This window comes from Desmodus rotundus, chromosome 11, assembly GCF_022682495.2.
Source record: "Desmodus rotundus isolate HL8 chromosome 11, HLdesRot8A.1, whole genome shotgun sequence".
NCBI classification, from domain to species: Eukaryota; Metazoa; Chordata; class Mammalia; order Chiroptera; family Phyllostomidae; genus Desmodus; species Desmodus rotundus.
Genome location: NC_071397.1, coordinates 98,505,771 through 98,531,893, shown reverse-complemented (window position 1 = coordinate 98,531,893; position 26,123 = coordinate 98,505,771). Strand labels below are relative to the sequence as shown.

The 26,123-nt window shown below is 48.9% G+C and overlaps 1 protein-coding gene across 3 annotated transcripts in view; it reads right to left on the bottom strand.

Moving 5' to 3' along the window:
- Positions 1–24,794, bottom strand: part of MAP3K4 (mitogen-activated protein kinase kinase kinase 4) — a 119,022-nt gene extending 94,228 nt beyond the window's left edge. For 2 of the 3 annotated variants that reach the window (XM_045188957.3, XM_045188958.3), the window contains exons 1-2: positions 24,584–24,794; positions 20,954–21,114 (exon numbers count right to left, since the gene is read on the bottom strand). In XM_045188957.3, coding sequence (XP_045044892.2) covers positions 20,954–21,114; positions 24,584–24,628 — 206 coding nt within the window. In that variant the 5' untranslated portion in view covers positions 24,629–24,794. The other variant, XM_053913677.2, reaches the window with a different exon arrangement.
- Between the last annotated feature and the right edge of the window lie 1,329 nt (positions 24,795–26,123).

Below are 26,123 nucleotides of genomic sequence, written 5' to 3'. Positions count from 1 at the left end.
AGGAACTGAAGTGTCTGCCACAAAGGAGGGAGCTGGGGGACAGCTTTCTCCCAGACAGAAAAGCAGGCAGAGGCATTGTCTCTTTTCTGAACCCTCTCCCCACAGAGCCACAGAACCAGCAGGTGGATGCCATATCGGAGACTCCATCAACCTGGCTAACAGTTTCCCTGCCCTAGAGATCACCTGAGACTCCGTCCCACCCAAGTTACAGGCCCACCCAAACTGTTAACTGTGACTTTTTCATATGAATGGCTGGTCTTGGCTCATGCTTCACAACTTCCTAAATCCTATCAAACACAACAGCCAGCTTCAGTAAGCCCCCTGCCCCCGTACCTCTTGCTAAGTGGCCTCAGGCCTGGCACTAGCAGCAGCCAGCCTAGATTCATAGGTTGGCTTCACCTGGGAATCTCCAAGCCCAGCACAAGTAGCAGCCATCTCAGATTAGATTGCTTTATAGCTCATGCAGGGCGGTCCTGGGCAGAACACAGGTTGGGGATGACCTTGGCCTGCACCACATGGGAAACCCCAAAGCCTGTGCACCCAATGGACAGCTACAGACCACACTGGGGCACCACCACCCTGCCCCTGCACAGCTGATCCTCCATGGAGGGTGGAGGTTGGTGGTCAGTAGTCTCAGCCAGTCCTTGCAGCTGACTGACCTGCGTAAATCCCTCCCATTGACCTGCCAACAACAACCAAGGCTCAACTACAAGAGGAGGGTTACTCAGCTCACATAAAGGGCACTACTCAAGTACCCAGCTTAGGTAATAGAGGAGGCTGTGCCACTGGACCCTACAGGACACCTACTACATTCTGCCACACTACCAAGATAGGGAGTCTTAGCAGCTTTACTTAATGCATGGAAACAAACACAGGGAGGTTGCCAAAAAGAGGAGACAAAGAAACCTGGCCCAACTGAAAGAACAGGTCAAAACACCAGGAAAAGGAACTAAACAAAATGGAGATAAGCAATCTATCAGATGCAGAGTTCAAAACACCGCTTATAAGGATGTTCAAGGAACTTAGTGAGGACCTCAACAGCATAAAACAGATCCAGTCAAAAACAAAAGATACACTAATTGAAACAAAGAACAATTTATGGGGAAAAAACTGTAGAGTGGATTAAGCCAAGAATGAAATCAATGATTTGGAACATAAGGAAGCAAAAAACAACCAATCAGAACAACAAGAACAAACATGAATCCAAAAAAATGAGGATAGTGTAAGCAGCCTCCAGGACAACTTCAGGCGGTCCACATTCATATCATAGGAGTGCCAGAGCGGGAGGAGAAAGAGCAAGAAATTGGAAATCCATTTGAAAAATAATGAAAGAAAACTTCCCTAATTTGGTAAAGGAAATAGACATGCAAGTCCAGAAAGCACAGAGAGTCCCAGACAAGATGGATGCAAAGAGGCCCACTCCAAAACACATCATAATTTAAATGCCAAAGATTAAGGATAAAGAGAGAATCTTAAAAGCAGTGAGAGAAGAGCAGTTAGTTACCTCCAGGGGAGTTCCCATAAGATTGTCAGCTGATTTCTCAAAAGAAACTTTGCAGGCCAGAAGGGATTGGCAAGAAATATTCAAAGTCATGAAAAGCAGGGACCTATACCCAGATTGTGCTACCCAGCAAAGCTATCATTTAGAATTGAAGGGCAGATAAGAAAAACTAAAGGAGTTCAACAACACAAAACCATTATTATATGAAATGTTAAAGGGACTTAAGTAAAAGAAGATCAAAACTATAAATAATAAATTGGCAGTAAATACGTATCAATCAACAAATGAATCTAAAAAACAAACTAAGCAAACAACAAGAATAGGGACAGAATCATGGATATGGAGAGCATTTTTATAGTTGCCAGATGGGAGGGGGTCTGTGGGAATTGGTGACGAGGTAATGGAATTAAGAAGTACAAATAGGTAGTTACAGAATTGCCATGGGGATGTAAAGTACAGTATAGGAAATGGAGTAGCCAAACAACTTACATGCATGACCCATGGACATGAACAATGGGGGGGGGATTTCCTGAGGGACTGGGGAGTGCTGGGTGGAGAGGGGCAAAAGAGGAAAAGTGGGACAACTGTAATACCATAATCAATAAAATATAATAAAAAAACAAGAAGCAGCCAATGAATGTATCAATAAGTGGAACAACAGATTGATGTCTTTCTCCCCCCTTCCTCTCTCTTCTACAATCAATCAATACAATTTTTTAAACAGTCACAATAGTAATGGAAAATTCTCTACAAGCTTTTGCATAGCAGGTGCAAATAAACATGTCTCGCTAAGACTAATAAATAAAATAAATCAGAAAAAATAGGTCAAAGCACTTAGACCTCTGAGTGGACCCAAGAATGCATCAGCGTTGACTGCCACCTGCCCAGCTCTCCTAAAATGCCCCACATGCCCTCTCTAGTCATCAAGTCTGTCCCCATGAGCTGGACGAAGGCAACGTGCCCACGAGAGGACCCAGGCCAATCTCTCTGTCTCAGCACAAAGTGACACTCAGCACCATCAGCTCAATTGCTTTGGTGGCTTCTAGAGTTCACAGGAGGAGAACCCACAGCTGTTGGTTGGGTTGCATGTTTGGCAGGGGCTCGGCATTGCATTTCATCAAGTTTGACACACACGGGCTGTTAGCAAACATATGGGCCAAGGGTACTTGTGCTGGGGTTGGTGCTGCTACTCTCACGTTGTCCCCAACATCTGGGCTTGACACAGACTTCTCCAGCAAATGAATGTGAGACTCAGTGCCACGTCCAATCACCAGGCTTCACTCTCTCAGGCAGATCTTCAGCCCAGGTTCCTAGTGCCCTGTGATCACACAGGCCAGCAAGTAGAGAATTGAGGGACGAAAGATCATTGATCAGGAACCAGTGGGGGAGGGGGGATGTTGGCACTTCAACTCCCTATTCATTGTTCCAGATTATATCTAATTCTATAAAGATCAGAGTTTTAAGCCTAACCTTTAAATGCCATCTCACTTTTCATACTACAGTGTCCTTAATTATCCCTCCCAGGAGACTTTGGCATGAGTCACTCCCAGTTCACACTGGAGGATTATCTGTTTTCTGTACACCTGGTGGAGACAGTTTCCTACTCCAGCTATTTTGGCTGCAAGGAACAGAGCATGCTCTGACCAACTCAGGGGAGGGGGAGGGCTTGTCACAAGGTCACAGAGAAATGCACAGGGAACCTGACATACAAGGCAGGTCTTGGGACTGACGCACGGCCTCTCATGGGCCTCGCCTCTCCTTGCCCTCCACCCCGCACTGGTTCCTGCTGGCCAAAGCACTTGAGCACAACCTGTCCCCTCCTGTGCCCTCAGAAGTCATGGCCCTGACCCTCACGTGCTGCTTCCTTCCAGCTGCTGCCCCGGCGCTCACCAATTCACATTCCCAGTAAAGATCAATGTTCCGGTCCAACCAGACTCTTAACACGCTACGTCACTCGCCACCGATGGACTCACTTTGGAAGACGGAGGGGTGGGAGAGGGTGGCACCAAACCTGCCTGTCTAGCAGGCAGGGACCCTGAGTGGACAGTTTCCCTGAGAGGTGCCTGGATGACATCCGAAGGTTTGCCTTGCCCAGTAGAGACAAGTAAAATGACCTAAGTCGCTGATCACCTGCGGAACGTGTAGGAATAGGAGTCATGTCTGAATTGAGAGAGAAGATGAATGAAGAATAAAAATATGCCCAGCTGGATTCACAGCTGAAATGAACATTTACTAGACACTTTATGCTAAACACTATACAGGGGCAAAAGTAGGTTTACAGTTTATTGTAAAATAATACAATAATCAATAAATAGTAATACAAGAATAAACTCTGGTTCACGTACTCACAACAGTAAACCTACTTTTGCCCCACCCTGTATAGGCATTTATATACATTATTTCATCTAAGCCTTACAAATATCCTGAAAAATAAGTGTCATTAATCCATTTTCCTTTGTAGGAACTGAGATTTGGGGACATTACCTTTGTCTCTGTGTCACTCAAGCTCACAGAGACAGTAAGAGGTGGCCCCAGAATTTGAACCCTTATATACTGACTCCAAAATTCTCTCCTCTATGAAACACAAAGGGGTAACTATCAACACCATTCTCATCTACCTGATAAGACGTGATAAAAGACATTAATGTGGGTAAAATTAATATGAACAGAACTCGGACGTGACTGGGCCGCAGGACGAAACCATGACTAATAAATCGCTATATTATTAACAATGTGAATACTTATGACTCAGGACAGGCCCAAGCCCTTAAAAGAATTTGCTTTAATCTACCATTTCAACGGTTCCCGTCAGCACCAACAGAAGTCGACCCCGTGACTCGCTGGGCCAGTCTGCTGTGGGCATTCTTCTCCCGCAGGCCTCACCAGCTGAGCTTAAGAAAACAACATGCGGGCCCCACCGCGCCTCGTTTCAAAAGTGTTCTCATAAGCTGGTATCTATTTTTCTTCATGATGCAAATATCAGTTTAATTGATCAGATCAATAAGACACTGTGTTAAGCTCTGAAAGAAATGAAATGTTTTTAAGGCTCAGACCCCATCCTTAAAGATTTAGACCCAATCCTCAAAGACCTAGAACTGGGGGTCCATCCGAACAGGCTGTAATGGGAAGCCACACCTTTTCTCAGGTAGAGATGGGGGTGAAGGAACACTGCCATCGATCACGTCTTTTATCCAGTTAAAAACAGCCATTGCTGAATCAAGGTAGAAATAAATGTATTGCTTTTGACCCAGTACCTTTGTAAGATTAAAAAAGCAGAACGATCTTTAAAATAATCACACTGTAAGCAGAAGACTAGACAACACTTTAGAAACGCCATCGTACTAAGAATCACTGCATCTAACGTCACCATGCCAGTCTACCTTCACTGTTCAAAGCGCTCCAGGTTTCCTCTTGGAAATGGCTGGAGATGTCACAATGAGAGATCATTCCAACTGATGTAAGTTGAAAAGGAACTTACTTTTCTTTAGACATGGTCGCCAAAGGACGCGTGTAAGAACGTTCGTAGTGGCGCTGTTCCTAAGAGCCGTGCCCGGCCCGCGCCAGGTCCATCGAGAGCCGAGCGGACTCGGGAATCGAGGTGCGTCCGTTCCTGCCGCAGAGACAGATGGCACTGCGCTCAGCCCCAAGCGCTACAATGACGCAGGACGCGGGGCGGGGCGGGCGGGCACTGCAGCAGCACTGGAAGGGGCGTGCCACAGGATTCCTCCTTCTTAAAGGTCACAGCACAGGAACTCCAGTGCGCACTGTCGCGCGTCGGGAGGGTGAGCTCCTTCCGGGGCAGTAGTGACAGACAGGCCTGAGACGCGGCTAGGGCTTGCTTCTGGATGTGGGTCCTGGGAGCGTCGTTCATTTCGTGAAAACTAACACACACGTGACAGGTTACGTAGCGGTCACCTCTCAATGTGTGCAGTCCTGTGTGTGTATGTTCTTTGTCAATACACAATTTTATATTCAGAATATTGTGTGGCTTCCGTATTGCGAGGGGGCTGGAGAACCAGGTCCACGGCTCCACGGCTGAGAACAGAGCATGTGCAGAACGCTAGGCTGAGAACCCTGCGGCCACGACGCAGAGGCGTGCAGGCCCCTCCCTCCAGCCCACACTGCCCCCCCACCCCAGTGCAGGCCTTGCTGGGAAGCCTCCAGCAGCCTCGTGATTCTAATGCTGGTGGACAAGTTGGGGTGGGGGTGGAGGTGTCTGGTGAATGGAGCAGAGGACACAGACTCCAGGCTGGTGTCTGGAATTTTCAGCTTCTATAGTGAGGAACTGCGTGGAGATTCCTAAGGCAGGAAAGGAGTGGGATACTGGGCAAGAAGGCAGATGACTCCCCCACATCAGCATGGAACTTCCATTCTGGGGTACACACTGATTCAGATGACTCAAAGCAACTTCAGACCTGGCCCTGGCTGGGTAGCTCAGTTGTTTAGAGCATTATCCCAATATGCCAAGGTTGTGGGTTTGATCCCTGGGTGGAGTGTGTAGCAGGGGTGTCCAACTCATTTTAACCGGGGGCCACATTAGCCTCGAGGTTTCCTTCAAAGGGCGGAATGTAGTTTTAGGACTGTATAAGTGTAACTATTCCTTAACTAGGGGTAAGGAGCTCGGCACTACAGCCAGGTAGAAACAAGGTGCCTGGCCGGATAAAACGAGGTGGAGGGCCGGATTCGGCCCAAGGGCCTTGTGTTTGCCACCTGTGATGTAGGGGAAGCAAGCAACAGATCAATGTTTTTTTTTTCTCTCTCTCTCTCCGTATCTCCCCCTCCCCACCTCTCTCTATAATCAATAAATATATCCTCAGGTGAGGACTGAAAAACCAAAGGTGTGTAGGTTTGTACTGTGTGGTCCAAACCGCCACACTAGTTGAAATCTGGGCCTCCCGCTGTGCTAAAACTCCACATAGGAGCCGCCGTCCTTACATGTAATTCTGTTATCATTTTTACGTGCTGTGATTTGTATGCAAAAGTTTACTGACTTGTCATTTCTGAGTGCATTTCAGTTTGGTACTTGGTTTAAACCGCATCATAAGCACATTGTATCCAAGTCGTCTCTACAACATTCCGAGTGATGAGAGCAGGTGCTGTAAGCCAGGGAGTCGGTCCTCAGAGCTGGGTGGATGGAGGCGCGGAGTCCTGAGGCCTGAGGTTGGCAGTGGGAATGGAGAAGCAAAGCTACAGATAATAAGATTCTAACCTACTTCAGTCCAGAGAAATGGGCTGAACACCAAGCCGTAATAAAGACCGAACAATCCGGGGCTGAGCCCCCAATAGTAGTTTTGTGTCTGAACTTCCTGCTTTCTGGGCTTCGAATCAGACCCCGGGGGGTGTTGAACTTGACTGTGGTGCCCGGTGAAACGGAAATCCTATGCTTGGGTTAAGAACTTGACTTTCCCTCTTTCAAACCCCTGCCCAAGGCAGCTAATTCTACTGAAAACAGTAAGCATCCCCCACGGACAACAGAAGAGGCATGCACTCTTGGAGTCTCATTGGCATCCTAGAAATGAGAGAATTCTTAGGAAAGATTGAAAAGAAGGTTAATACAGTCGGCTGGCCACGTTCCAGTCCTGCAATTGTAAAATCGACGCAGCTGAACTTGGAGACAAGCGCTCCCTGTCTTCCACACACAGCCTTCTCTGAGGACTAACCTTTGATATTTCAGACGCAGATGGAAATTAGGTAATTGCGAAGCCTACTCACATTACTTGGAACAAAAACATGTTTTAGAAATAATGTCTGAAAATACCTTTCGGGTAGCACAGAGAAGTGCCGGGTTTTTAAGATGGGCTGATGGTGTGCGTGATGGGGGCGGTTTGACATGTGTCCGACTCCGCTGGTTTCAGGAGAGGTGCCCTGGTGCCCCTGTGCTGGGAGAGCGGAGCCCTGCCTCCGGGCATGCCGGGCGAGGAAGTTGGAGGTGGTGGTAGCTGGGGGTGCTTCTGGAAACAGGCAGGTAGGTTTTAAAGGGTTCATTTAAGCTTACACTTTAATGTACTTAAGTGTCCCCATAAAGGTTTGAATCTGGACTGTTACAACAAGCCATGTCTGTAGGGACAGGCAAGGATTTAAGGTACTGGTATGGCCAGCGACCACAGGTAAGCCTGGCATTCAGATGTACTTTGTATCTGTCACTTTTATGACCAGCTATCACATGTCATGGCTAGTTGTCACACAGGTTTGTGACACAGCACTGAAGGGCTGGAAGACGCAGGGATTTCCACTCACCATCTTCAATAGGTTTTTGAACACAAGGCATAGGTAATGGGGGCTCACGTCAACTTTATGTCTCCCTGAACACCTTCTCAAATGTCACCACGCCCCTGGCTGGTGTGACTCTGTTGGTTGGGTGTCAGCCATGAATAAAAAGGTTGCCGGTTCGATTCCCAGTCAGGGAACATGCCTGGGTTTTGGGTTTGGTCCTTGGTTGGGGCGTGTGTGAGAGACAACTGATCGATGTTTCTCTCTCACATTGATGAGTCTCTCTCTCTTTCTTCCTCCTTTCCCCTCTCTCTCCAATCAATAAAAGAAAAAGAATTTTTTTTAACTGTCACCACAGCTAATTTTCTTGGCTGAAGAGTAGACCCCTCAGGTCCACTGTTGCTATCTGTATCCTTGGGACAATGGAGTGCCTTGGGCGGGGGTGGGGGAGGTGGCAAAGAAGGAAATCTTTGTTGGAAGATTGTTAAGACCGATGAAGGCAAATTTTCCTACCTAGGAAAAGGGAGTTGGAGAACAGGGCTATCGACAGTCCCTTCTCCTCCCCATTCGAAGTCAGCGGAGACCTGAAGGCTTCCACGCTCACTATCAAACCAGTGACATTGCTTTCCTGGCTGTCTGCTCTTTCACAGACCGGTGGCTCGCCCACCCCACGGGGAGAACCTGTGGCAGTCGGGCTAGTGCTGATGCATGGAGACTGGGCGGGAGGGTGTGGCTCCAGCAAATCCTATGGTAAACAGCTGTAGCATCTGAATGAATGGGCTGCTAGAAATGAATCGATTGCTAGTAAGGGCTCTAGGACACGGCTTGTCCACTTGGCCAGCATCGTGGGCCTGAGTCAATGGCAACGTCGGTGGGCAGTCCGTTCAGCCACCTGGGTGGCTAGGAGCCACCCAGGGGGCTGGCTGGCTGGGAGATGCTGTACTAAGGGACATCACAGATAGAAGACAAGAACACAAGACCAAAAGTGAATGGAACAGGCAAATAAAAATCACAAACATCTCTGCTTAAATCACAGGCATGTGGGCATGAATAAGTGACAGTGCATCCAGAAAGGGGCCACCAAATGGCAAGGGGGTATGAAAGGAAGTCATAGAAAGAATGATCAAAGGCAGAGGGTTTTGTTTTCCTGAAAACCTGAAGACGCAAAGGGCAGAGGAAACATGCAGATGGGGGCAGGCCGATGTGGGGGCATGAAATGTGATCGCCATGTTCAAATATCTGCAAGCCCGTGTGGAAAAGCCTCCCTCTGTGTTCTGAGGCCAGCCCCAGAGCCAGGGGCAGGAATCTGCAGTGCAGGAGGGCACTCCCTGAGCATTCCATTTGCTTCTCCGCCTTCCTCAGGCCCCTGCGGTTAGGTAGGAACAGGGACGACCTCAAACCCCACTTCTAACCTCTTGGCAAAATGACCAGTTTGACCTGCAAGATGTGTCCAGAATGGAACCACTGCACAGCTCCGCTCTGGTCTGGTCTCCGTGGCCAACACCGTCCAATTGGACCTGATGCAGGACCTGGTCTCCAGACTGTCCCAGTCTCCCTCCAGGCTGCTCAGCACAGCAGCAGACCGGCCCCTCCTCTCCCCAACACGCTCCCAGCTCACGTGAAGTCACAATCAAAGACCTACATGAGTCTAGAAAGCCAGTCGGGCCCCAGCCCTCGGCCACTCTCTCTGGTCCCCTCTCCCACACTTCCCCACCCCTGCAACCTGATCTCTGACCTCCAGCCACTCTGGCCTCCTTGTCATGCTCCAGTGGCCCAATGCGGTCCTGCCCCAGGGCCTTTGCCTTGCTGCTGCCCCTCTTGCAACACTCTCCAGATACCTGCAAGGCTCGCTGGCCTCTGCCTAAATGGGACCTGTGCCAGGAGGCCTCAGCGAGGTGCCCATGTCAAAGAGCAGTCCTCAGCATCCACCCCCTCGCTTTACTCCATTTTCCTGGATAGGGGGATCTCTTCTGGGCATGTCGCCCACTTACTGGCCGTTTGCTTATTGCCTTGTACTTTTCCCTGCGCTAGAATGTACGCTCCCTGAGGACAGAGGTGCCGGGCGATTCCCAGGGCCTGGAAGGGCGCCTGGCGTAGAAGAAGCTATGGAGCATCCATTGCAAGAATACAGGAAGGTTGCGCGTGGTTTTAGAAAGAGCACTCAGCTCCAGTGCTTACCTCAGAGCCGCAGGCAAGTTATTTGGAAGCTGGGACTGAGAGAGGTTACGTGCCTCCTCTGTTTCACGGAGTGACTGGGAGGCAATGACAGGTGTGCAACGCGCTCTACAGATGCCGGAGGTGTGACGTGGATGGGGGCCGGGGGGAGCGCTGCTCTTTTCTGGCAAGGGGGAGAGAACCTTCGCTGGTTTTCTGTCCCTAAGAGCAGTGTAGTTACACAGCTTTGGTGCTGTGCATGGCTCCAGTCGCCAAGGGAGCTCCCCGGGGGCGGGGGGCGGGGCTGAAAGTCTCTGCCCAAAATCAGCTGGCTTGTTTGCTCTCCTAGTCAGTAACAGGTCCTAAGTCATTGGGACAGCTGAGGCAACCTCCAGGACTGTTCTGAAGAATGGCATCAAGCTTGTGATGGTTGCATTGACGCAGCAATCCCCAAAGTGGGCGTTTGTGATCCCAACAACAGCCCCAGGCACCAGGGTGCACTGTTTCCCGAGGCCAGCGCTGAGAGCCCGCAGTCCGAGCTCACTTTCTGCTACCCTCTCCGATGCCTCCCCAAGTGTTGGCCTCATCCTCCTAACGCTCCATGTTGGGAAGGACGTCCTTGTTAGTTACTTACAACTCTTAAAATTATATACATTGACAGACTTTGCCCTTGCCATATAGATTTAAACTACACGGAGAATAAACATTTGACTCCATTTAGATTACACATGAAAAACACCCAATTAAGACACTCATTCGTTCTGTCAACAAATCCTTTCCTTCCTTCCTTCTTTCCTTTATTCCTCCCCTCCCTCCCTTCCTTCTTTCTTTCCTTTCTTCCTGCCCTCCCCTTCCTCCCTTCCATCCTCCCCCCTCCCTTCCTCCCTTCCTTCCTTCCTTCTTCCCTCCCTCCCTTTCTTCCTTCCTTCCTTCCCTCCTTCCTTCCACAATTATTTAGAGCCCTTACTGTGTGCAGGGCACTGGAGATACGGCAACTAACAAAACAGGAAAAAAAATTCTGAATTCATTTAGCTTACATTATAGTGATGCGGACCATACATATAATCAATAAGCAATAAATAGACAAATAAAGGCGGTATGTCAGGAGGTGGTCTGTGCTCGAAATAGAGAAGGGGGAGGGGTGTACAGAGTGGGGCTGAACAGTGAGGCTTTAAATTGGGTGGTCATGGTCGGCCTCACTGAGCAGGTGAGAGCCGACAAAACTCCTGAAGGAGGGAAGGGTGCCGCCACATGGTGTCCAGCAGGTGGTCCCAGGTGGGGCGACTGAGCAGCACAGAGACCCTGGGAGAGGAGCCAGCCCAGCGCAGCAGAGAGGTGAGCGCAATGCTAGGGACTTTGGAGTCCAAGGATTGCGCTGGCTGCTAGGATGGGAATGGTGGGGATGGGGGTGGGGTAGGGGGGATAACGTGCCGATTAGAAAGTCATAACCATAGTCCTGGTGGAGAAAGAGTGATGCCCAGGGTCAAGGTCAGGGTCAGGGTGGGGAGAAGCAGTTATTCTCATGTGACAACACACAGGATTAGCAATAGGCAAGTTAGGAGACTGCCCTATAACATAGACTTTCCACACTAAAAAGGCACAACAGACTCCTTAAACTGTCTCGCCGAGCTGCTTCCATTCACAGAAACTTCACCTGCTCATCTCACTTCACACACTTCCGTCTTTGGAAGGTTGTTATGGGTTAGTGTAAAACACATGGGTCTCCTAAGCTTGTGTAAAACCAGCAAGAGTAACGCGTACCTTCTTTTCTAGTCAAATTTTCAGCAGTGAAACAGCCCCAGGGAGTCACAATAAATGGAACTACGGAAAAATACATCAGCCTTTCCTGCCGGAGTTAAACACTTGCGCCTGCGAGGAAAGGGGCTACTGTCCGCCGAGTGTCCCACAAGTTCAAGGAATGTGCCTTCAAAGTTTGCTCGGACAAAGACGCCTCTGAGCTCACGTTCTGTGGAGCACAGTGACGCTTTCTGCAAGAAGAGGAAGCCATTTGGAAGCAGAATCAACGCAGAGCTTCCAAGGGACAGAGACCTTGGCCACAAGAGAGCGTGCGGCACACAAAACTGCACGGGGGGCTGGGCCCACGCTGGCACCCCAGGAACGCCGCACCCACCTCTTTTCCTGATCGCCCCCCGCAACCGGGAGGCCTGATGGCGTGGGAAACCACTGGGGAAGCACCATGCTCGAGCAGATCCCCCCGTGATTTAGGTGCCCAGACACATCCCAAAAGTTGGAAAACGGGAAACTTCAATGGCAGGTACTCAGAGTGCAGCGCCTCTGTTTTTCGGAGGGATTTTTCCCTGATCAACAAAGTATTGATGTTTTACTCTTTTTCTCCCTTTGACCAGTCCTCTAAAACGTCTCTCTTTCTTGTGAATACCGGGATCGGACGGGACCTCAGCAGTCACACCTGTCCGAATTCCTAGCTGTCTCTGATGCCCAGGAGAGGGGTCAGTCCCTGGCCCGCCACCAGAGACCTGTCAGAGCCGGGGCCGGGACTGGGTCCCAGGAGCACTGTTGTGCTCAGACCTAGCTTTTTACTAAGTGACTTCAGCAGGGCTCTCACTCGAAAAGAGAGAGAGACAAACGTAGAAAACTACTGGAACATGTGTGGCTGATGCTTCACTATGAGCTGGAAGTGGAACTCTTTCCTTTTATACACACGTGTTGATGCCTGTGATGTGCCAGGCAGCCTGCGAACTGTGGGAATGAATAATGAAGAAGGCTAGCACAGTCCCTGTCCCCACGGAGCTGACAGTCCAGTGAGGAAGACAATGAAACAAGCAATTAAGATGAAGGCAATGAGACTCCACCCTGGGAGCAGGACAGAGATGGAAGGGGTGTGTGTGTGTGTGTGTGTGTGTGTGTGAGAGAGAGAGAGAGAGAGAGAGAGAGAGAGAGAGAGTTTGGTGGCAGATGTAGGGAAAGCCTCCCCACCATCCCCTGCCCTCCAGACAGGCCCTGCTGTACTGTCTCGCTTGCCATCCCTCCAGTCCCTGGAGCCAGAGCCCTGGGGGGCGGCGGTCACCTCGGCCTCTCTCGCTCCTTCACCCCCATATCCAGCCAGCCCTCATGTCCTGGTCACCTGAGGCTTCTCGTTCTGCAGGCTGCCCCTGCCCCACCCTGCCCCTGCCACTGCTAACCACACCTGGTACACCTCCCACCCCAACTGCTGCCAGCTCTCAGCTCTTCTCCAAGGCTCAGTCTTGCTCTCCTCAGTTCTGACTTCTGTCAACTGACCTGCCAAAAATGCAACTCAGACCATGTGACTCCTCTGCCAAAAACTTCTGATGGCTCTCCATTGGCTCAGGATAAAGACCGAGTTACTAACATGGCCCCAAAGCCTCCAGGATCCAGCCCTGCCTCCTCCAGCTTCCTCCCTTGCCTGTCCCTGCCCCTCGCTTTTTCTGCCCACAATGCCACACTGCTTACTCTTCCCTGGAGCTTGGTGGCCTCCGCTGTCAAGCCACCTGCCCACAGGTGCTCGTCCCTCCACATTGGTTGGCGACGTGCTGACACTCGCCCTCTTTGACTCAATCAGGCCCCTCCCTTACGAGGCCACCTCGACTGCCCCTCCCCCACCACGCTGCGTTAGGAATGCTCCTATGTTCTCAGCACACCTAGGCTCACACTAAAAGTCACATGTTCCACCTGGAATCCTGAAGCTTGGTTGATGGCTCTGACTCTCTCTCGAGCTTTCGAGCTTGGTGAGACCTAGAATTGCCTCACACCCCCCGCCCGTCTGGTGCCCAGCACAGCCCTGATGCCCAGCAGGGCATCACTGCCCATGGGCTGAGTGACAGGATGACCATCGCAGGTAGTCAGTGTGGGCAACACTCGCCCAGTGGTTGGAAGTGACGACATCACATGTGGAAGTAAAACAATGGGGGTTTGCTCCCCCAAAGCCGGAGCAATTGACTCCAGCTTCCTGAAAGGTACTGGTTTGGGCTAGACAGATAATAGTAACACCTAAAATTGTTTCTCTGTCCCCAATCCTATGGACCCCACTGGTGTATCACTAAAGGGATATAAAGTCAATAAGTGCCCTGGTGAATTGTTCTAAGTGCAGCACAACAGCACAGCCCTGGTCCCGAGTCAGAGCTTTACTTGTTTCAGAGCAGCTGGAGATAGACACTGGTGGGAGCCTGTTCCCTGGGCAGGTACCACGAATGACACCCCACCCAGTGAGGTCGTCCTTCAAAATAGACTACCGAAATGACATGCACTTAGCCTCAAATGTTGGGACAGTACGCTCCGTTCTCCCAGCAGGCTTGCCTCCCTTCAATATCAGTTTCCCTTTTGTAAACACTGCTGGGAAATCTAAGGAGGGCTTTGCAAGAAGAGAAACCTCAAGAAGTGTTTGGATAGAAAGCAGGAGCCACCAGAGGAAAAACGGGGGTTGGGGGAGGTAGAAGTAGGTAGAGGGGGGATAAAGGGTAAAGGAAGGAGACTTGACTTGGGGTGGTGAACAGACAATACAATATATTGATGATGTATTATAGAATTGTACAGTTGAAACCTTTATCATTTTATCAACCTATGTCACCCCAGTAAATTCAGTAAAAAGAAAAACAATAGCAGGGGCCAGCCAGTTTAAAATGGTTACCAAAGAGCACAAACTACCTATTAATAATGTGAAATATTCAGAAATCAACTGCTCTAACCCCATGCGATCTGCACTTAAAACAACAAGCTATATGGTCACTGTGGAGAAGTCATTTTGGGGGGCGGGGGAGTGAGGATGAAGTAGAAAAGCAGGCCCTCAGCCATGAACACTACCAGCCAATCCCTACAAGGCAAACACAGGGACCACTTCCCTCATACAGCAGACAGGCTTCAGCCTCAGCCCAGTGGGAGTGGGGAGTTTTACAGGCTCTCCAGTTGTGTTTATTTATAACATGGGTGTGGAGGAAAATATCACACAGCAACGCGTTCTATACTTCCCCGCCTGCCTATCCTCTCTGCCCTGAGCTATTTCTACCTTCCTTCGGAACCCCAGAAGTTAAAAGTGTGTCTTGTCAAGTTGTGATAAATTGTTACCTGAATGGCCAAGCACTTGTGAACTAGAAGTAGCTTCGGGCTCCTCTCAGTGTACCCTTTATGTAACAGATTGAATCTACTCTTTGTCCTTCTGGACCCTTGAGGAAAGAAGCAGGGAGGGGAGCTCAGCAAAACTGCTGGCTCATTCCCAGGAAGGTTCAGACATCGTTTTAAAAACATTTTAAATGAAATAGTGCTCTTAAATTTAAAAGTGAAACAGTATAGTCTGGGGCAGAACTTACCTAAAAATAGGCCGCCGGTGAAAAAGCGCTCTGCCCACAACACTGAGGCTGTGTGTTTGCGTGTTTGTGTGTTTGCGTGTTTGCACCCATGCCCACCGTGCCTGTGTGTCATACCACATGGCTGGAAAATGGTAACTTTGGATAAAAAATTTAAAGAGAAAAAAAAAAGATTTAACAAGAGGCCTTTGGTAAACTTCAACAAAAACTAAAAGCTAAATGTTTGTTGAAATGCTTTCGAAAAATTGTGCACATAGTAAATAATGAGTTTGTTTCATAAATGCAAAGCTTCACAAAGTATACAATATGTAATTAAACAGGATAAATCTGACCTTATATACCTAGAATCAAAGCATTTTAAAATGTTTTGTAAAACCTAAGTATGTGTTTAAATTACTGATTATCCTGTGCTCTGTTGAATCTCACTCTTACGTTTTTATTTTTTAATTTTGTGAAAGACTTTATTTATTTTTAGAGAGAGGGGGAGGGAGAAAGAGAAGGAGAGAAACATCAATGTGTGGTTGTCTCTCATGCACACCCTACTGGGAACCTGGCCTGCAACACAGGCCTGTGCCCTGACGGGGAATCGAACTGGCGACTCCTTGGTTCACAGGCCCACACTCGATCCACTGAGCCACACCAGCCAGGATTTCACTCTATGTTTTTAGATCTCCCTTTGCTGTTTTGTTTCTACTTGACTAGGGAGCTGGGACGGTCTTTTTGTTTTAGGGAAAAGGGGGGAAGCCCAAAATATATGTGTTTTAGGGAGTGGTATGAGATGAATGGGCAGAGAGGTATTTTCATTATAATTTTACCTTTAATGAGCTCATTAGTTCTTTGGCTAAGATCATTAAATTGCAAAAATAAATTTTTTATCTTTGCATGATTTTTGTTAGTATATTTCTTTCAAACAAAACACAAAAACGACTAAAGGGCACGCCATGATGGGTGCGGGGGGCAGGGGGGGTTCAATGGGCCACGGAAGGTGTACTGACAGAGTAACTGGAAATTCACTTACACGCCGGACACAGAGACGAGGCTGTGACCGTCCACAACTGTGCCTTCCCAGTTCAGGGAGCCCCGTACCTGCCAATCGGTGCCCTTCCCGGCATTAAGATGCTGCTGAGTAACGGAGCTCTTGGCCAGAAGACCATCGTCAAAGGCTACTGTGAAGGTGCTCGCTCCCAGACTAAACAGCCACTTCCACAACTGGCAAATGCACACCAACTAAAACTGTACTTTATTGAGCCCATAAACACTAGGCAGTAACTAATCAACTCATTAAGGTAAAGACTGGGGCTATTCTGAAATTTTAAGATGTCTAGGAATGAAGAAGGCACATGAATTCTTGCGGTGGTTTCAACCTGTCATGCGGAGCCCTCTCTCTTTTTGACTAGAAAAACATTGGGGATGTAAGAAGAGAAGTGGCTTTATTTAAGATGTGAATGAAAAGTAAAAGTATCCTGCTATTTGACCTTTAACATTCATGCATTAGAAATGCCAATGAATATTTCACCTTTCCCCTGGACATTGGCCCATTGACGCAGGTATAAGTCATCTGTGATCTGCAGGTTCTTGTCAGGTAAGACCTGGCTTGAACATAGACGGGTCAAATAGAATTCTTCCTCTGTTTTGGGATGTGCATTTGTGAGACATCTGACAGATTACGTGTATATATTTAACCTGAGGACATTTTTTCACTGCTTTTGGAGAGAGAGGAAGGGAGAAAGGGAAACATCAGTGCAACAGAGAAGCACCAATTGGTTGCCTCCCATATGTGCCTGGACTGGGATTGAACCCGCAACCTCTTGGTTACAGGATAACACTCTAACCAGCTGAGCCGCACCAGCCAAGGTTTGCATCCAGTTTTAGTAGTTGCTCAAATTTCTGTGACTTCAGGTCACAGAAACTCTGACACTCAAAACACACTGATGGTTACATGGATCCCAACGGGCAAAGAAGTCAACAGCAGATATGGCCATTTCCGGCAGCAACACCTCCGATCTCTTTTAACGAATGCTAAGCAAACCCTTCTTTCAGTTATGTTCAATGTCACGAGAACAAGGGAGCGTGTCAACTAACACACCTATTGTCAGTTTTTCCACGTATTCCTCAAAAGAATGTCAAAGTCCATGTATTGGAAATACAAGGAAAAAAAGCACATAAACCGTCCCCTAGTGGCGCTTCCTACACAGCTTCAGAGAGTTCGCTGCCCTCGATTTTCCTCCTGAAATAGGGAAAGCAAACTCATTGTCAATTGTATCTTAAAGTCTTTCTTTCATCATTTCCAGAACTCTCCTTTAGTAATACGGGGAAAAAGAAAATGTGTCAAAATAGAGGCAGTAAAAAAAAAAAAAATCAACAAAGAACTAGGAGCCTGTATTGAGTATACACTGAACGTAAACCTTGACAGAACGGCTGTCAAAAGCCACCTGGAAAAGTAGCCCGGTGAGTACACAGCATTGTAAGTAGTATCTATTGTAAATAGGGGCTCAATGTGAAGAACAGCTCAGGTATTTTGATAAAAGAAAAATAAAGCAAACAAGCAAGATGTTCCAGGGAGGAGGAACAAAGCAATCACTAGGGTAATTTTAAAGAAACTAAATGGGGAGAATTTCTAAAGAAGAAATAGGAAAAGGAAAAATAAACTTGTAACTTGTTATGTCTTCTAATTCTACAGGAAACTTTCGTAAGCGAGGCTGCAGAGAAGAGCCCTATAGGACGGGGAATTGGAAGATGAAGAGGAGGCTGGGGGAATGAATTGCAACCAGGAAAAGAAGGGTTTCCTACGAATAAGGAAGCCTCTGAGTCAGTCCCTCAGAAGTTCTCTTTTAAATGGGTAGGGGGCAGCGTGGTTACTGCACACAATAAGACCAATAATTAGAAATCATTAGAAATATATTAGACCCAAAATCAAAGAGAAACAGCAAAGAAAGGTAGGGAAAAACTAGGGCCCAATGTAAATGATAGAATTTCATGACTTTTCCAGTAGAATTGCTACCAAAAATCCTTAATGGCAGTCTTCAGACACCCAACCCGAAGTCCCTGATCCTTTCAGTCGCCTGTCCCATCAACAGTCACACAGGACACTCCACCCACGCTGGCCACACTCCCACAAAACCAACTCACAAAATTCGTCCCATGAGAAAGAAAATAAACACAAGAAGCTACATCAAACTGAAAAGGTTTTATACAGAGGAAAAAGAACATCAACAAAAGGACGACAACTGAATGGAAGAAGACGTTCACCAATGATACATCTGAGATGGGTCAATAGCCAAAGTGTGTAAGAAGCTCATACAATATAACATCAAAAAACAATCTGATTGAAAAATGGGCAGAGGACCTGAATAGGCACGTGCCCCCCCCCGAGACATACAGGTGCCCAATAGACATACGAAAAGATGTTCAACATCATTAATCATCAAGGAAATGCAAATCAAAACCACAATGAGATATCACCTCACACCTGTCAGAATGGCTGTCATCAGTAAATCAACAAACAACAAGAGTCACTGAGGATGTGGAGAAAAGGGAGCCCTCGTGCACTGCGGGTGGGGAAGCAGACTGGGGCAGCCTCTGTGGAAAGCAGTATGGAGGATCCTCAAAAAATTAAAATAGAATTACCATAGGACCCAGCAATTCCACTTTGGGGCATTTATTTGAAGAAACCCCAAATGCTACTTTGAAACGATATATGTACTGGTACATTCATTGAAGCATTATTTACAATTGCCAAGATATGGAAGCAACCCAGGTGCCTATCGACAGACAAATGAATAAAGAAGTGGTACATAAATACGGGGGAATATTACTTAGCCATGAAAAAGAATGAAACCTTGCCATTTGGGACAACATGGATATTATGCTAAGTGACATAAATCAGTCAGAGCAAAACAAACAGCGTAGGATTCCACTTATATGTGAAATCTAAAAAACAAAATAAATGAACACACAAAACAGAAACAAATGTGTAAATGAACAAACTGATGGTTGCCAAACGGGAGGGGGATTGGAGAACGGGGTGAAAAGGTGAAGGGGTTGAGAAGCACGAGTTGGTGGTTACAGAACAGTCACGGGGATGTAAGTACAGCCCAGGGAACACGGTCAATAACACTGTTACAACCACGTATAGTAGCAGGTGCTGTTAGCCTCGCCAGGGCAATCACTATGTAAGTTATATAAATGTCCTAATCACTACGTTGTATACACGAAACTAATATAATGTTGTATTTCAACGGTAATTGAAAAATAAAAAAATTTTTGAGTAAAAAACTAAATTTAAAATGTGTCCCTTCAGGAGCTCGGGTGGGGAGTTCCCATGCTTCCTGGGGTGAGACCAGATGTCCAGTCAGCACAGACTGTGACGCCCGGACGTTGGCGTGTGTGTGCAACCACAAAAACATGCCCTGCGCTTGCTCTTGTTTATTGCACAGATTACACAACCCACTTTTTAAAGTTATAAGTGGTCTCCGTGATGGGCAGTAAACGCGCCAACTCAGTGCGAAGTCCACTGCGCCTTTTTCTTCTACAGCTGCCTGCCTACCACATGCATGTACACGCACATTTCTAGGGTCAGGCGACTCGATGGCATGAAAGTAGGAACTGGAATGTTTTCCAACTTGTGAGCATATTGGCTCCCCCTAGAGTGTTAATTTTACAGTACATATTATATTAATTTACTGAAGCTAAACTGAAGGAGAGTGGAGGATAAATATTAAACTGATCTAAGTAAAACAGTTTCCCCTTTATTTGTATTTCTGTAAATAAGGGGAGTGAGATTTAAACGGAAATTTGGAGGTCTTCCCCCACATAACTATGAAGTAACCAGCTCACAATTTTCAGAACCCGTGAAAAGACCCTCTCGTCTGTATTTCTGGGCAACGTGAAACAGCCGGCAGGTGAACACCACATCTGAGCCTGGATTGGTCCATTTTACAGGGATCAGTATTTCCTATGCTGAACTACTTTTTGCCTTTTAAAGTAGATCCAATAAACAAACACTGTTTTGCACAGGTTTCTAGGAACTTGGCTATCACAAAAAACAAGGTGAATCCGGAGGAGGAGGGAGGTGAGGAAGTCAGAGGGGGCACGCTCAGGAGGCAGAACCTGTTCTCGGGGCGGTTCCTCTGGTGAACACGCAGGCAGGCCGTGACTCCCAACCATCTCTCCTTGACTGGCCCTGCCCCAGGCCTCACACCCCGCGCCCACAGGATGTCAAAGCAGGAAAAGGGGGACTGCCACCCCCCTCCAAATGTCTGCTGCCCTGGCCAGCATCTAAACCCAAGGGTCCGTGTCTGGGGCGCCACGGCCACGCGTCCACACACGCGGAAAGTGAAAACTGCATTCCTATCTTCTGCCCAGCCACCCCCCTGGGGTCCGACACTGAGCCGGCTGTCGCGCCCAGCAGGGCCTCTGCGGGAGGACCAGGAGGACGCACAAGGAAACCCAGCCCAGCAGCAAGGTGCACGGCTCACGGCTCTTCCACCTTCCCCGCAGGGCCGTGCATCCTTCCCCCGCACAATGTCGCTGCCCCTGCCGCCCCGGGGACTTCGCCAGAATGCGGGTGGCTTTGACCAGCGTCTCCAGTTTTCCAGACGAGCTTCTGCCTCCCTTTCAGAAGCGTCAGTTGTCCACAGCAGTTGGCCACGCGCCTGCAACAGCTCTCATCCTGCCTTTGAATTCTTCTTTCCTTTGCATCCCCCCTCCAACTCGCCTCTCCACCCCATAGTCTGCAGCCTCAAAAGGGCCTTAACCCAGCTCTCAGCTGGTAAAGTCGCTGCGGACAAACCTGGACAGGTTTGGTGACCTGGAAACTCCCACCAGGGAGGCGCCGGCGCTCGAGCTCCGCTGCAGAAAAGGGTGTGGTCTGCTGCCCCCTGCCGGCTCTTGGCGGTATACGTTTTTGTTGAACAGGTGCTCAGCAGCATTCCGGGAAGAAGCTTCAGAGGCCTGTTAAAGAAAAGAGGTTGTTTACGCTTCTGCGGGTTGGAGTGAAGTCTCAAATGCGTCAGAGCTTTTACCTTGAGGCGCTGGGATCGTCCAAGGGGAGGTAGTTTCAGTGCAGCTTCTGGAATCTCCATGCTCTTGCACGAAGCCAACTTTCCACATTAAGCATGTAACATAATCTACTTTATCTCCTAAGATTCTCCAGAGAAGCCAGCCTCTGCACAGTCAGGCTTACACAGTTTTTAGATTCCTTGCCCACTAGTTGCTGCCTGCCTAGCAAACTGATGCCCTGGAAGGCATTTATTGATATGGACAATCAAGGAAAGAGACCAAAAAGGAAAAATTTCATTCATTTGAACAAGTATTTACTTGAGCCCCAACACACCCTCTGCAGGTGTGGAGATATAAAATGCAAACAGAGTAATATCTGCTTGGTGATGTTCCTCCTAAAACACAGGAAGCAAACAGAACGCTGCCCAACCTGGTGGCAGTGGCAAGCTCAAGACCAGGCAGTGGGATGTGCAAAGGCGGGCAGAGAGTCAGTCCCCGGGTGGCGACCCTGGCGTTTCCCTCCCTGGGCTGGTCCAGGCAGCCCACAGGAGCCTCAGACTCCTGCTAGGATTCCACGCTTTCTACCAGCGCTTGGTGTGGCCTCATTGCTAGGCTTCCAGGATGACCATAGAGTGTGGCTCATACAGCAGGTGCTCAATAAATGCTTACCGCGGCTGCCGCAGTCGGCAGCTGTGGCAATGGTAGGAAGCTGGGGCTTCTGCAGCAGACAGTGAGGCACGGGGCTGCGGGGCTGGGCTGTGGCATTCAAAGCCGCCTGCTCCATCGAGCTCACCAGCTCTGTGGCCTTGGGCCAGTTACTGAACCTCCCCTGGTTTTTCTATTGGTAAAATATGAAGGATAATAGTACCTTCTTCTTCGGGTCAGAATGGGGAGGAAATGAGATCCCTGGCCAGGTACTTGGGTGCTTGGAGCGGGGTGTCTCTGATATGCCAAGTCTGCAGGTTTGACCCCTGGCCAGGGAACACGCAACAAGCCACCAACAAAGACATAAACAAGAATGTAAAGTGCTGAGAACAAGCTCAGTCAAGTGCAGCTGTTACTGCTGTTGTTGCCGCTGTCCTTCCCGGGGGCAGATGACTAGGCGGTCAGAGGTTAGAGGCCGGCACCTGAGACCCGGGTCCTCAGTTGGGAGCCTGCTCTGCCAATGGCTATTGGCATAACTTTGGGCAGGTGAGTTTCAATTTCCAGATCTATAAAACGGCCACGACAGTACAGGAAAATCTGGTGATTAGAGCAAGGTGCGGGTTTTGTTGTTCTTAAATCACCATGGTGTTGTGCTGGCAGAGTGGACAAGGCTGTGATAAATAAATGGTAGCTGGTAGGGAACTAAATTTCTTTTTAAAGTGGATGTTTAGACTGGCCACCAAGGTGTCCTTGTCCCCTGAGGTAATCATGGCTTTGTCTTGATTCACTTTGCCACTTATTTGCCTATCAGAAGGCTCATGCTGAGTGAGTGGCCAGTGTCTGAACTGAATGGTGTGACACCTTCCTGCTGAAGGTCACAGATGTCTCAGCACTCTCCTGGCCTCCCCGAAGTTTCTGATCTTCCACCTGCAGAAGGGCTGCTGGGGCTTTGGGTGCTGATTACCGCTGATTACAGCCTGGGGGGTGGAAAGACTTCTCAGAGGGACCAACTGCAGCCACCCTTCCACTCCACAGTCGTTCCCAGCTTGGAACTCGGTCAAGTGCCTCCCATGAAACTGAACAATGTTCTCAATAATCCAGCATTCCCTGGGTGATGAGAAGATTCTACACCAAACTGGGGTAGAGAACCCCAGCCAGAAGTTTGCCTCTGTATCATCGGTCAGCTACCCCTCATCTATATATTCTTTCAAAACACTATCCATCCAGCTCCTTGAATCGGAATGTCTATTTAGCAGATTGCTTTTTATCTCCGGTTACCCTCAGGGGACTGAGGAAATTAGATTGGAATGATTCAGAAAAAAGTCTTTTAAAATCCAGGGAACTACTTTCTATACTGTGCTGTAAGACTAAGAACCGGAGAATCTATCCTTTTGAGGAGGTTGAATTTTTCAGAAAAGAAAGGGCCTGTTTTTCTCCACAAATGTCACCTCTCCTTTTCCAAGGAATCTGAGCTCTCCAGGTGGGTGGCACGCCCTTTAGAGGCACGTCGTGGCTTTTAGGTGGAAGTCCACGACATTGAGCACGCAATCATGCCCCCCGGTCATCTGGCCCCAATCTGAGTTTCCGTTCTTGTTCTCTCTCCCCTAATGTTCTGCACTTGCTTCTCCTCTTCTAACCAGGGTTGCAAACTCAGGTGCCTTCAAGGCTCAGGCATGAGTTCTTGTGAGAGAGCCAAATATAATTTCTTAAGGTGCAGTCACTGGCAAACTAAATCCTTGTCAATCATCATTACCACTCCTAGCAGCCATACAAAACCAAGTTCACTGTCACTTTCTACTTGGACTTCCCTCCACTCTCCCCCACCCAAACTCAGCCAGAGCAGCTCAGGTGAGGCCAGCACCCCTCCACCCATCAGAGACAGGCAATGCTTCCAGCAGGGAGGAAAGTGCTGGAAGCCAAATAATTGGCCTGCTCCCTGGGATAGGGTGCCCATGAAAATGTGACCACACCAGGTTACAGCCCCCCTGCCCCCCTGAGAGGCCAGAGGGGCCACCTGGTTCTAGAGTCCAGCCCACATCTCTGGGCAGCATCCCTTGGGCTCCTCTCGGGCCCTCTGTGACCCTCCCCGGGACCGTTTGAGTGGCAGGTCCCCGCTGACAGGTCCTGCAACTCCCTCTCCAGCCCACACTTCGGTCCCAGGCCCTGCACCAGGGGTTAGCCAACTTCTTTTTTGCAAAAGCCAGGTAGTAAATATTTTATAGGTTTGCCTTGGCCACTGTTGCGCAAATACAGCTGTAGTCAGTGGTCAGTGGCACAGTGTGGCTGAGTGACAATGTAACTTTATTTCCAAGACAGGAGGCTGCCCCAAGGGCCGTAGTCTGCTAACACCTTCTCTAGACCCAAATATCCAATTGCCTTCTAGATATTTCCACCTGGATATTCACAGGCTCACAAACATAACATGTCTCCAAACGAACTCCTTCCCTCCTCTGGGTTCCTTCTCAGCGATGAGACCAGTCTGCCAGATGTCCAACTCAGAAAAGTGGGCACCCTCCGACTTCCTTACCCCGAATCAGAGGGGCACAGAATCCCGTCAATTCTCTCTGTACCCAGCTCCCCAATCCAGCCTGTCTCCTTCACCACTGTCTCCTTTCAGACCCCTCTCCTCTCTCACCTGCGACCCCGCTTCTCTGACCCCCTCCGCACACCGCGGGCTCCGGCTCCTCTTTGGTGAGAGAGCCCTCTGACACCGCGGAAGAGGCCGGCATAGTCCGGCCCCTGGCCCTTCGCCACGTCCCCTCTCAGCCTAAATTACTTTAAACCGCCTGGACCGTCCGCCTCGGGGACTTGGAACATTCATCTGCTGGGAGCGTGTCTCATCCTTCCTGTTTGTCTTCTAGGTCTCAGCTTGATGTCTGCTCCCCGGGGACAAGTGTCCTCAAGCCGGAGTGTGGCGTCCCTCAGCGTGCTGGGCCACCACCTGACCTCCGCCCTCCGAGCGCCGGCCACTCCGTTTCCCAGTCCAAGGTCGCGCCCGCGGGTGGAAAACCCCCGAGGGCGGGACGAGGTGGCACTTCTCTGCCTGCCCGGCGCCCGTTGCCCAGCGCGGAGCTCAGCGCGCTGCAGACACTACGGCGGCGCCCGGCAAAGAGCGGGGCGCACAGCCACGTCCGCCCGGCGCCGCGCTGGGGCTGGAGGGCAGGGAGGGGCCCGTACTCCGGGGCCAGTCGGGATGCGGGGCCTCTGTGTGGCTGGTGTCCCGTCCGAGTGCAGAGAGGGTGGGTCTTCCCTAAGCACTCGGAGGCCTGGAACGGACCAGGGATTCTGCAGCCTCCTACAGCGGCCGCGTGCAGGAGCCTCAATCAGGCGCTAATCACCGCCAGGCCTGGGGGAGGCGGGGCAGGGGCGTCTCTGAATCGGGAAGGCTGAGTGCCCTCGTGAGTCAGAGATGCTCTAAGGTGGGACCCTCCCCAACAAGTATCTCTACTTTGGGGGTTCTCTTTAATGTTATGAAAGCATTTATGTCATCCTGGGTCCTCTTAAATATCTACACACATATCCAAATATATTTCCAAATATATACACACATACCCAAGTACATAAATATATATCCAAATGTATACACATGTATCCAAATATATACAAATACACTCCAATATATACACACATGTCCCAATAGATACACATACATCCAAATATATACCCGTATAACTGAATATGTACATATCCAAATATATACACATGTAGCTAAATATATACATGGTGGGGAAAAGGCACACTTACAGTTGTTTGTGTGGAAAATAATACCATAGTTAAATTGATAAATAATACATGAATAAACTCTTTTGCATACTCACAACTGTGAACCTACTTTCGCTGAACTATGTACCCATAGCCAAATATATACATATATTTAAATATAAACACATGTATAGAAACACATGCATCATACACATATAAACAGAGATGGATATGTACATGTATTTACTTTTTATTTTGAGATAATTATAAATACACAAACAGTCACAAAAATAGCATGGAGAAGTCCCCATCACTGGTGAGTGTACCTGTGAGGCAGCCACCGGTCCTAAGGGAGCAGCTTAGTTAACTGAAGTTCATTGTCAACACTGTACCGACGTGAAGAACTAGTCCATGGGCCTTGCTGAGATGTCACCAGTTTTTACCTGCACTCATTATTTTTTCTTGAAAGATTTTGACGCTTTCTCTAAGTACTGTGGGGAAAGATTTTTGTCTTAATTAGCTTAGAGAGTAACAAATTTTAGACGTGGGACGGATGGCTTGGTTTCTCTGATTTACAGTGGATCGCACCACAGAGCAAAAGGATGCTTGCCCAG